This window comes from Suricata suricatta, chromosome 4 (genome assembly GCF_006229205.1).
Source record: "Suricata suricatta isolate VVHF042 chromosome 4, meerkat_22Aug2017_6uvM2_HiC, whole genome shotgun sequence".
NCBI lineage: Eukaryota > Metazoa > Chordata > Mammalia > Carnivora > Herpestidae > Suricata > Suricata suricatta.
Window position 1 is genome coordinate 67,405,665 of NC_043703.1, and position 12,047 is coordinate 67,417,711.

Genomic DNA, 12,047 nt, shown 5'->3' on the forward strand with positions numbered 1-12,047 from the left:
ATGTTGTCCTAGAAGGGATCATGGAAAGGAATGGGAGGTAAAAACTTATGAAATCTAAATAACTATGAACTGTAATTAATGTTAATGTGTCAGTATTCATTCACTAATTATAACAATGTATCATGATAAGAGGGTAATACTGGTGGAAACTCTGTGTGTGTGTTTGTGTGTGATTGGGAGAGTAGAGTACATAGGAACTTTGTATTATATATACTCAGTTTTTCTATGAATCCAAAACTGTCCTAAAAATAGTCTAAAATAACTAATTAAATAAGTAAAAGACAGTAATGGAATATAACTTCTTGGACAAAAAGGAATGCATAAATTCATGCTGATAGTAAATAAGGAGAGCTCTTCTTTATAGCAGAATCACCTGTAATAAATGTGGAGGGCTTGAAGAAGTTAGGAGTAAAAAATCTACAGTTTGTAACCATCATTGTTACATAAAGATCAGTTGCAGCAAGGATCATCAATAGATGATCAATAGGAAGAGTTTGATTAGGAAAAAGATATTTGCTTCATGTCAAAGTATCCCTTCATAGATTGCTTATTAGTTGCGAGTGGTAAAATATACAGTGGAGAAACTGGAAAACATCTTGATAGTATGATAAAGACTAATATCACCTTATAAGGGACAGACAGACACCCTGAACCTCCATACACAATATTCTGAGAAAGACACAACTTCCCTTAAATGGCTGTTTCCACCGAGAATGCATAACTTGAATCTAATTAGGAGGAAACACCAAAGGTCGACATAGGAATTTGTATTTGAGGAAGACTATTTACAGGGGATGGATTGCTTTGGTCATAAGCATAAGCCCTCTTGATTGTAAATAATTAAATGCAAATATTCCAGACTATGACTATTATATTTATAAATTAAAACATTATCACAACGGAAAGATTTATTTAAATACGAAGACATTAGCAGTTTCACTTGCAGTGAAAGAACATAGGGGAGGGAGTGGGCCTAGAGACTGTGGGGAGGTAGTGGGAAGAAGAGAGAAAGGGCTCTGAGCTGAGGATTGCCAAGTTGTTCATTTAAAAAAATAACTATTTCTAATTTAACAGACACACAGCACTTACTTTTCACCAGGTGCTGTTCCAAGCGCTTGTTACAAATTGACTTTTTTAAATAGGCAAGCCTCAGTAATTGGCCTTTGTTTCTCAAAACACAACATAGTTACAATACTAAATAAATTTCTCGTACGTACTTAAGGCTCTGCTGCAGTGACTGTCTCCATGGACAGAAGATCGTGAACTTAAAATTACTGAGTGTTTTTTCGTAGAAATGCCGGCAACCCTACTTGGTGATAACAAATGTTGAGGCCCCTCTGAAAAGCCTGATTAACGGTCTTCTAGAAAGTCTCAAAAGAATTGCACTGAGAGAGGCTTATGTATCTGGGGTGCCAGGCACTCACGTTCTCTTTTCCTTCACGGATGGATCCCAGAGTAGGGTCACTGCCTTTTTTTAGCCAAAGTTGACAGTTCTAAAGAACTTCCCCGCTTCGGATTTGGGAACTAGCTAGGGTTTACGTTTGTTACCGCTAGGGTGTTACCGCAATGAATTCTGGGAGACCAAGTCTCCGAGCACGGAGTTTACCAGTGCCCTGGTAAACGCGGGACTTCGGTTCCCACAATGCCGAGCGCAAATCCGTAATTCCTGCCGGGGTAACAGCGCGGCAGCCGCCATCTTGCGTACGGCTGTGCAGCTTGTCCAGCTGCTGAGGACTTGGGTTATAGTTCCTTTCTGCTTTGGGGCGGTGTTTGCTCGTTGCTCTCACCTTTTCAGATGTGCATGTCTTTCTAGAAGAGGATTTTATCGGGAGATAAAAGTCAATGCAGAGTTGTAGTGTAAGGTGAGTAAACACCCCATTTTAAGTAAGGGTGGGGTAGTGATGGTGACGTTTTTCTTTTCTTTCTTTCTTTTTTTTTTGGCTTCTCATCTGCTCTTGGCTGGACCCTTTTGATTAGCCCGGAGTCAACCTTTGAGTCTCGGAGATATTCTTGAATTTCTGACAACCTGAATAGGTCTCCATTAGGACAAAGAAACTGGCTGACGCACTTTTGCCCCGGCTGCCCTCTGTGGAGGTCAGGAGGCCGTGGGACTCCGGTTGTATATGGGCCACGCGCTGTTAATGCAACCGCCTTGTTGTTTTTGAGACCTTTATGATATTTCGAATGAGGAAGTGAGAAACGGAGAGATGGTCGGAGGCGCTGTGGAAGGGGCCCGTTTCCGAAAGGACGGCGTTCTTTACATTTGTATCTTCTTAAGTCTCTGTAGGCATATCTGTATCATTGTTTAGTTCGTCTTATTTGCCTTTTCACTCTCTGTTAGAGGAACACCAGAGAGCGGGCAGAGTGAAGAATCAGTGAGTAAAACAGGCTTTGGGGGAAAAATTTTTTTAAAAATAATAAAAAAAAAACAACAGGTTTTGGGATTGCACTTTTGAGGGTCCCTAAGTAATTTCAAGGGAAGTAGAATTTATCTTTGAGATTGACCAAGCATGTGGAAAAGATCAGCGCTTTGATTTGGGGAGTTGCCAGATTTCTAAACGTAATGTGACATATTTGAATCATTATTAGTGCAACTGAAGTTTTCTATTTATTTACACTACTCACAGGGATCTGGTCTGTAAAGTCTGGCATTTCAGGTAATCTAACATTTGATTGCTAAGGAGTCGCTGAGGTTCAGGATTTAGTGATTTTAAACAGTAAGGGTTTATGATGCCATTTATCACAACCATTTTGGAAATGTGTCAGTTTGGCTGGCATATTTACTCTCCATCTTAGTACACAATTGTGTATATTACCAAAATATATGTTGATTAATTTTCCAAACTTAAATTCCTTAAGTTCTTTAACTTCGGAAATGCATCCATTTCCATTAAAGGTGAGATATAACTTTTTTTTTTTTTAAAGATACTTACCTTCAGTGAGAATCCCTTCCTTAAAATCATTGTAACAGTACTTAAGTAGTAAGTAGTTATAAAATTACAACTTTGTAAGTTTTATATTTTGGGAAAATGTTACTATTAATTGTTTATATGACACATTTATATGCATTTTCTGTTTTCTTGTTTCTGAAAAACTTCTGTTTAGATTTTTAAAATATTATGTATTAATTATGCAATTTATTTATACCCTAGATGCCTTATGGTGAAATTGAAGTGAAATCCTTGGATCATGGTGAAGAACTAACAAGTGAACCATGCTATAAAAAATTGAAGTCAACTGAAGAGGCTTATGTTTTTTCCCACCATGGTAGTGCTAATTTTCACAGAATCCCACAGAACACTGGGAATGATTGGGTCCCTGTGACCACTGTTGATGTCAGAGGACATAGTTCTCAGGAGGACAAAACCAAAGCTACAGACTCTCTGAAATCTGTGCGCGAGGAGGTGCCTGGTCATAATAGACCAGATGTTGATGTTATTGAATCCACTGATGCACAGATTTTACAGGATGCAGGTCCTCCATTGGTATCCACAGATGATGAGATATATAGCACAAGTAAAGCATTTATAGGACCTATTTACAAACCCCCTGAGAAGAGGAAATGTAATGAAGCGAGGAACCAGTCAGACATTATCAATGGTATAGCTGACAAAGGACGAGTACAGAAACAGAAACTTAACTCCAAAGAATCAGAGCTTGACAATGAATTATTCCAGTTTTACAAAGAAATTGAAGAGCTTGAAAATGACAAAGATGATTCGGAAGGAAGTTGTAGAGAACCTGAACCCTCTGAGGAACACCTTACTGCATATCATCAGGGCCACAATAATGATCTGTTAAAATCTGAAGAAGGAAAGAAAAGAGATATTAGTGATGTTCTTCAGTCGCATTGTGATTTTCAACAGCACATGGGGAACGAGCCATGCAAATATCCTTGTAATGGACAAGTAATACCTGCATTTTGTCATGATTCGTTTACTTCCTTCAGGCCTGAATGGCAATCAGTACATTCTTTTATAGTACCCCCAGGTCCTCCTCTTCCCAGTTTTAACTACCATTTAAATTCTCAAAGATTCAGTGCTTCACCAAATCCATCATCAAGTATTTTACATGCCCAAGATGGCTCTCAGCTTCAGAATGGGTGTTATGTAAATAGTTGTCATGTTAACTGGAATTGTTTGACTTTCCATCAGAACAATGATTATATTGACTGTAGTGAGAATACCAGTAGAGCTCATTCCTCTACAAATGGCTACAGTGTGCAGGATGGATATGTGAGTAATGGTTTCTATGAAGCCAGTGAGGGATGTTGGAAAGATCCTACGGACAACCATAATGGAACAGACAGGCTTATGAGCCAGCAGTTTCAAGAGGAAAAGTTAAATAAACTGCAGAAGCTACTTATTCTTTTAAGAGGCTTGCCTGGTTCTGGGAAAACAACGTTGTCTCGGTGAGTAAAGGATACCAAGTGAATACTTGGTAATTTGTTACTTACAAATCATAGATGATAGTTGTAATCAATGACAAATGCTTTCATGTTTCTAGTAGAAAGTTTTTGTTAACACCTGAGAATGGCATCTGACAGTGTAAATATTTAAAAAGATGTTTCATGATGGAGTAAAGGAGAATGGGCATATCAAGATTCTGCCGAGAGTTTTAAAAATAGATACACCATTGTATAATTATGACAGTGATGTAAGTAAATGCTATTTGAGAACTGTACAGGCCTTCCCTTTTTAAGTCAGATTCAAGAAGAGCTGGACTCAGGCTTTTGATTTGTTTTTTTCAGATTTTATGGCCTTGGACTAGTTTTGCTATGTGTTAATAGGATGAGTAATACTATTGTCCTGGAATAATTGTGAGAAGTAAATGAGATAACCCAAGGAAAGGAGGTGTGAGTGTGTTTTAAGCACTGTACGGTGTTCATACCATTGATTGACAGAGGGAATCTTTTGATTTCTTTAAATTTAATGAGTCTGAAGTGAGCAGTACCTGAGTAAAATGGAGTTACAGCTGGTGATATTCTATTGAATAACAAAATGTTTCAAATTCTTTTTTTGTTTACATTTTTTAAAGAATATTGTTGCGCTTGAATTCATTTGTGCAATTGTGAAAAATAACACAAAGAAAAACAATACAAATTTTTTGCAAGTTTTATAGGATGATTTAGGATTTATGTTAAGGAGAAAAAGAAAACTTGATGTCTTGGCGGTGAGGATAAAGAAGTCCCAAGAAGCATTATATAAATGTTTTATATTTACTTGCAAAACACTCTGATTAGAAGTTTCTTCAGAAGCAAGAAATTAAAGATTAAACTTATGGCACAGACATTTATTTTAAGCTAGGTCATAAGCTGTGACCTTTGTAAATGAATTTAAATTTAGGTCTTTGCATTTTGATTCCTCTTATTTTAATGAAGATTTTGTAGAGAAGATGAGATTTCAACTCTTTAGAAAGGACAGAAATTAAGAGTGAAGTCTCAGGAACATGGGCAGCGCCCTAGATTTAAAATATAAGATCAGAGGAAAGAAACAGTTGCATTTTGGAAATTGTATGAAGGGATCTCCTAGCTAGGGTCACCTGATTGTGCAGGGGTATAGAATAAATTTAAAAAAGAAAGATGAGATTTGAGCTAACATCGGAGTATGTTGAAACTGAAGGTGAGTAAGAGTGGTAGTCTGATAGAATTTCGAGGAGATGTAATTTGGGAGGAGAGGATAGAGGTGGTGATGTATAATATGCCTGCTTATTTGCGGAATTAGGTGTGTAAGAGGGGGTGTTAGAGTATTAACCACCATTTGCATCATGGTGTACAATTTACAGGGTGCTTTCACTTATAAAAGTCTTGTAATTTTTGTTGTGCTATTTTCACTTCATAGAAGGAGCAGAGGCTTAAGAGAATCCGTTCAGGTTAAAGTGCTTGGGAGAAGTTACAAAACCTGGGACAAGATCAAACTGTAGATATAAATGATAGTGTGTTTCTAGCCTGTTCTTTCACTTTAATATCGGTTGCATGCAGGGCCCAATACCCGACTCCTGACTTTAAGGAGCTTGTTTAAAAGAAACAAGAGCGTCTGTTTAGGTTACCACCTTTTTTTAAAATGTATATTTATTTTTGAGAGAGAGGGAAAGACAGAGTGGCGGTCGGGGAGGGGCAGAGAGAGACAGGGAGGTCTGAAGCTGGCTCCCTGGACTGGGCTCTGAGCTGTCAGCATGGAGCCCAGTGCAGGGCTTGAACTCATGAACTGCGAGATCATGACCTGAGCTGAAGTGGGACACTTAACTATCTGAGACACCCAGGAGCCCCTAGGTCACCACTTTTTTTTTTTTTAATGTTTTTATTTATTTTTGGGAGAGAGACAGTGAGTGAGTCTGGGAAGGGCAAAGAGAAAGGGGGACAGAGGATCCAAAGCAGACAGTGTGCTGACAGCAGGGATCCCAGAGGGGGCCACTTTTTAAGTGATGTAAGATTGGTTGGTTGGGACTGGAGATAAAGCCAGATAATCTGTGGTGGGGAATGTTTTTATGTAGGAGTTAGCTTTCAAAATAGTTTAAAAAAATTTTTTTTAATGTTTGTTTATTTTTGAGGGAGACAGAGCACGAATGGGGGAGGGTCAGAGAGAAAGGGAGACACAGAATCCAAAGCACATTCTAGGCTCTGAGCTGTCAGCACAGAGCCCGATGCAAGGCTTGAACCCACAAACTGTGAGATTATGACCTGAGCTGAAGTCGGATGTTTAACCAACTGAGCCACCCAGGCACTCCTAAATTAAGCTTTGAAGAAAGAAAAGAGTAAAGATTTGATAGATCAGAGTTGAGCTGATTTGGGGCACTAAATGAGAAGATAGCGTTAGTTAGTATTGCTGTGTGGTAATGAGTATAGGAGGTTACCCTTCAAATTCTTCCTTTAGTACTTGCCCACCTTTCCATCTTCATGTCCTCCTGTAGTTGGACTAGCACCTGCCCTCCATTGCAGGAGACAATAATACCCTGTCCATTCATTGTTCTCACTACTCTGTTCAAAGGTTCTCTTGAATGCCTCTGCCTTTTGAGGTTTTGGTTGATCATCTCAGCCCTCAGTTATCCTCCTGAACTTGTGTAGTATTTGTCTTTACCAAATTTTTACTTCGTTGCTTACCCACAACTTTGCTAATAGATTTTAATGAAATCAGTTTTAGATTAAATTCCAACACAAGTACAGACTTTAAATATTTATGAATAAGCTAGTGCAAAACCATTCATACCCCTTTGTAAGTATGTGGAAGTGCTAGCTCTTTGTCCTTTTAGGAAAACTTACAGCACTTTGATTAAAGGTTTATTTCAGGCAGAATTCAACAATTTCTGGATGTGGAATTTTGTTACCATGGTCATTGGCATCAGCCAAGCAGAATCCTCTGAATTGGACACAGGGCCATTTAGGGATCAAGCTTTGGATGTCATCCCTAGGGGTGTAGACCACAGATTTTGCTAGATTCTTATACCCTGATCATACAAGGGAAGAAAGTTGAACCTAAGATATTTTAGGTAATACACATTTCTTCTACTCTACTGATTTCACTAATGAGAGAGAATGAATTTTCAGAAATGGGCCACTAATTTCATTATTATATTAGCAGAATATTGGGAATTGATAAGAGGTAAATACTGAAGCACTTTCAGAGAGCAGAAAAGATGTTACACTGCTGGTTTTAAAGATGGAGGAAGGGACCTTATGGAGCTGGCCTTTAGAAGCTGGAAAATTTGACAAACATACAGATTCTCCTAAGGGGTCTCCAGGAGGACTGCCAGTCTACCCACACTTTGATTTTAGCACGGTGGAACTGATTTCAGGTTTTTGACCTTCAGAACTGTAATATAATGCATGTTGTTTTAAGCCACTAAGTTTGTGGTAATTTGTTATAGCAGCCATAGGAATTGCAAGTTGTTTTTAAGTTATTTATTTATTTTGAGAGAGAGTGAGTGGGAGAGTGAGTGGGGGAGTGGCAGAGAGAGAATCCTAAGCAGGCTCCCTGCTGTCAGTGTGGAGTCTTACGAAGGACTCAATCCCATGGGAACTGTGAGATAATTACCTGAGCTGAACTCAAGAGTTGGATCCTTAACCAACTGAGTCACCCAGACACCCAAGAAATTATAGTTTAAAATTTTTTTTTCTTCTGTTTTTTATTTATTTTTGAGAGACAGAGAGAAACAATGCAAGCAGGGGAGGTCAGAGAGAGAGGGAGACACAGAATCTGAAGCAGGCTCCACTCTGAGCTAGCTGTCAGCACAGAGCCTGATGCAAGGCTCAAACCCACTAACAGTGAGATCATGACCTGAGCCGAAGTTGGACACTTAACCGCCTGAGTCACCCAGGCGCCCCAAGAAATTATAGCTTAAAGAGAAATGGGAAGAGATTTTTTTTCCCCTCCCTGCTTTTGGAGGAGATTTCAGTTTAAACTCCAGAGAAAAGATGGACCTTTCCTTATATAGGTCTCTATTCTTAATTAGAGGAGTCTTTAGAGATTGAAGTGCCCCTGTGATGTGGTTTGGAGATAGAGGTATGCAGGGCCACTCAGTAAATAAGGGGATAAAGCATTCATGAAGTGTCAGTTCTGCTCAGATGGGAAAATCACTTCTGGTTGTAAATGCAGGTGGATTATTACAGAAAAGAATGTACAATTATTAGAAATTTTAAAAATAAATTATGAAAATTAACTCATAATAGGCCATTAGGGTTCCCAAAACAGAGGATTCACTTGTTCCTTACTTAAGTGAAGAATTATAAGCACAGACTGTGTTAGTTATCTAAAGCTGGATAACAAACTACCGTATTAAAAACAGAGTTAAAGCAACAAACATTTAGCATCTCACAGTTTCTCAAGGACAGGAGTCTGGGTGCAGTTATCTGGGTGTCTTTGGGTCAAGGTCTTTAACAATGCTGTTGATTAAAGTTTTGGCGAGGGCTATGTTCTGGTCTGAAGTTTGGGTGGATTGGCTTGGAATGTCTCTCTTGAGGTTTTTGCAAGACTTAGTTCCTTGTGAGCTCTTGCGTTGAAGGCTTCAGTTAGTTGCTGGCTTGCTGGCTTGTAGGCTGGAGACCTCTCTTGGTTCTTTGCTTCTTTGGCCACTCTCCGTATCACAGCTGTGATAAGAGAAGAGGAGCCAGCTTTAAGCCTAAGAGGGAAGAAGCCACTTTTTTCTATAACCTAATATCAGAAGGGACATTACATCAACCCTGCCATACTGTGTTAGAAGCTATAGTCACTGACTCCCATTCCTACTCAAGGGGGAGGGGATTATAGGAAGGGGTGAATACCAGGAGGCAGGGGTCATTGAAAGTCATTGGTTTTGGCTCTCCCACCACTATGTAACTCCAGTGGCCTGATTTCCGAAAGCATTTTCTGGGTTAGTTTAATATCAAATTAGCAAAGGTGTCATGAGAGTTAAATGGGGTCATAGATATACATAAAATGCTTGTCATATAGTAAGTTTTCAAAAAGATAGACATTCTGAAAAAATACAAAAATCGAGTAGCCAGTGAGTTCATACCTGATTTTTTAAAATTAGATACTTGATTTTTTAGAGTTCTAAGTTTTGACATTTGGAAGATTCATTTTAATACCTTACTTAATGTGTGAGTTCTTTTTTTAAAAATATAATTTATTGCCAATTTGGTTTCCATACAACACCCAGTGCTCATCCCAACAAGTGCCCTTCTCAATGCCCATCACCCACTTTCCCCCCTCTCCCACCCCCATACACAACATGTGAGAATTCTAATAGAATCTGAATTTTGAAAATGTTAATATTTTTAAGTAACTTATTTTTGGTTGAGATGATTGGTATGGCACCAAATATATCCAAATTGATTATAAGTATTTTTTATATAAATTCCCAAAATAAGACTTCACAGTTTGAGGTAATTCAGGGAATTTTTAAAAGCTGCATGAATAGACTGAGAGGAAAAATCTCTCTCCAAGCTAAAATTATTTCTGTAATCATGATTTATATATTTAAGATGTTCTTCATAGAGGTTCATTCATATTTAATTTTTACTTGGTTTAATGATGTAAGTTGATTTGCTGTCTCCTCCCTTCTCACGCCACACCTGCCCCCTACCTTTTTTTTTTGAGGTTAAAACATTTCTTGGATACAAAAGCTACTGTACGTTTGTAGTATGGTATTATTAATATCTGAAAAATCAGTGCTAATAAAAGAATGGGAAAAATGAAACAGGATGTCTAAGAAAGATGGTATCAGTTTTTGTGATACTGCTGAATATAATTTGATATAAGACTTATGATCGAAATGTTTTGGGTGATTGAGCTTCGGTTTGGAATGCTAATGTAGTTTTTTTATATTCTGGGTTATCTGTATAAACAAATAAGATACCAAATATGTTAGATAGTATATTTTGGAAAAATTACGGCAACTTGGAAAAGAAATCCAACTCCAACCTTGCAAATAGCTTAACCATTTAATTTCATTTGCTTTGTTTAAAGCCATTTGAACTATAATTTTTATAAGTGGAAATGCATTTTAAATATTTTTATTTTTGTATATGCAATTTTGTTTTTATTATAGAATATACAAGCACACCTTGTATTATTGTGCTTTTTTACAAATTGAAGGTTTGTGGTAACTCTGTTGAGCAAATCTTTTGCTTTATTCTTTCAATAGCATTTTTTCAGTGTCCTTATGTCACTTAGCAATTCTCAGAATTTTTCAACTTTTTAAATTTTTAGTATATTTGTTACAGTAATCTGTGATTAGTCATCTTTGATGTTTCAATTAAAAGATTTCTTTTATGTTTATTTTTGAAGGAGAGAAAGAGAGAGAGCATGCACTGGCGCATGTTGAGTGGGGGAAGGGCAGAGAGAGACACAGAATCCAAAGCAGGCTCTAGTCTCTGAGCTGTCAGCACAAAACCAGATGCGGGGCTCAAACTCATGAGCTGCAAGATCATGACCTGAGCTGAAGTTGGACACTGGCTCCAGCTGAGCCACCCAGGTGCCCCAGATGTTAAATTGTTTTGGGGTTCCATGAACTGTGCCCATATAGGATAGAAAACTTCATTGATAAATATTGTATTCTGACTGTTCCACCAACCTGCTGTTCCCCCATATATCTCCTTATTTTCAGGCCCACTTCTTCCCTGAGACACAGTAATATTGAAATTAGACCAGTGAGTAAGCCTACAGTGGCCTCTAAGTGAAAGGGAGCGTTGCGCATGTCTTACTTTAAATCATAAGCTGGAAGGGATTATGCTTAGTGAGGAAGGTATGCCAAAAGTCAAGATGGGTCAAAAGTTGGTCTCCTGAGCCAAACAGTCAGCCAAATTGTGACTGCAAAGGAAGGGTTCTTGAAGGAAATTAAAAACGCTACTCCAGTGAACACACAAATGATAAAAAGCTTTTGCAATGCAAAGGAAACAATCAAACAAACTAACAGGCAATTGACAGAATGGGAAAAGGTAGTGGCAAATGGCATATCAGATAAAGGGCTAGTATCCAAAATCTACAAGGAACTTACTAAACTCCATACCCCAAAAATGAATAATCCAGTGAAGAAATGGGCAGAAGACTTGAACAGACACTTCTCCAAAGAGGACATCCAGATGGCCAACAGGCACATGAAACGATGCTCAGCATCACTCATCATCAGGGAAATACAAATCAAAATCACACTGAGATACCACCTCACACCAGTCAGAATGGCTAAAATGAACAAATCAACAGACTGTAGATGTGGGGAGGATGTGGAGAAACAGGCACCCTCCTACACTGTTGGTGGGAATGTAAACTGGTGCAGCTGCTCTGGAAAACAGTATGGAGGCTACTCAAAAAACTATCGATAGAACTCCCCTATGACCCAGCAATAGCACTGCTAGGGATTTACCCAAGGGATACAGAAGTGCTGATGCATAGGAGCACATGTACCCCAATGTTCTTAGCAGCAATGTCAACAAGAGCCAAAACGTGGAAAAAGCCTAAATGTCCATCACCTGATGAGTGGATCAAGAAGATGTGGTATATATACACGATGGAGTACTACATGGCAATGAGAGGGAATGAAATCTGGCCATTTGTAGGAAAGTGGATGGACCT

At 38.4% G+C, this 12,047-nt stretch overlaps 1 protein-coding gene across 1 annotated transcript in view; it reads left to right on the forward strand.

The window, feature by feature from the left end:
• The first annotated feature begins 1,688 nt into the window (after window positions 1–1,688).
• N4BP2L2 (NEDD4 binding protein 2 like 2) overlaps window positions 1,689–12,047 on the forward strand; it is a 64,610-nt gene continuing 54,251 nt past the window's right edge. Inside the window, exons 1-2 of the mRNA XM_029936874.1 lie at window positions 1,689–1,862; window positions 3,153–4,411. Of these exons, the coding sequence (XP_029792734.1) occupies window positions 3,153–4,411 (1,259 nt within the window). The 5' untranslated portion in view covers window positions 1,689–1,862. The remainder of the gene's footprint in view (window positions 1,863–3,152; window positions 4,412–12,047) is intronic.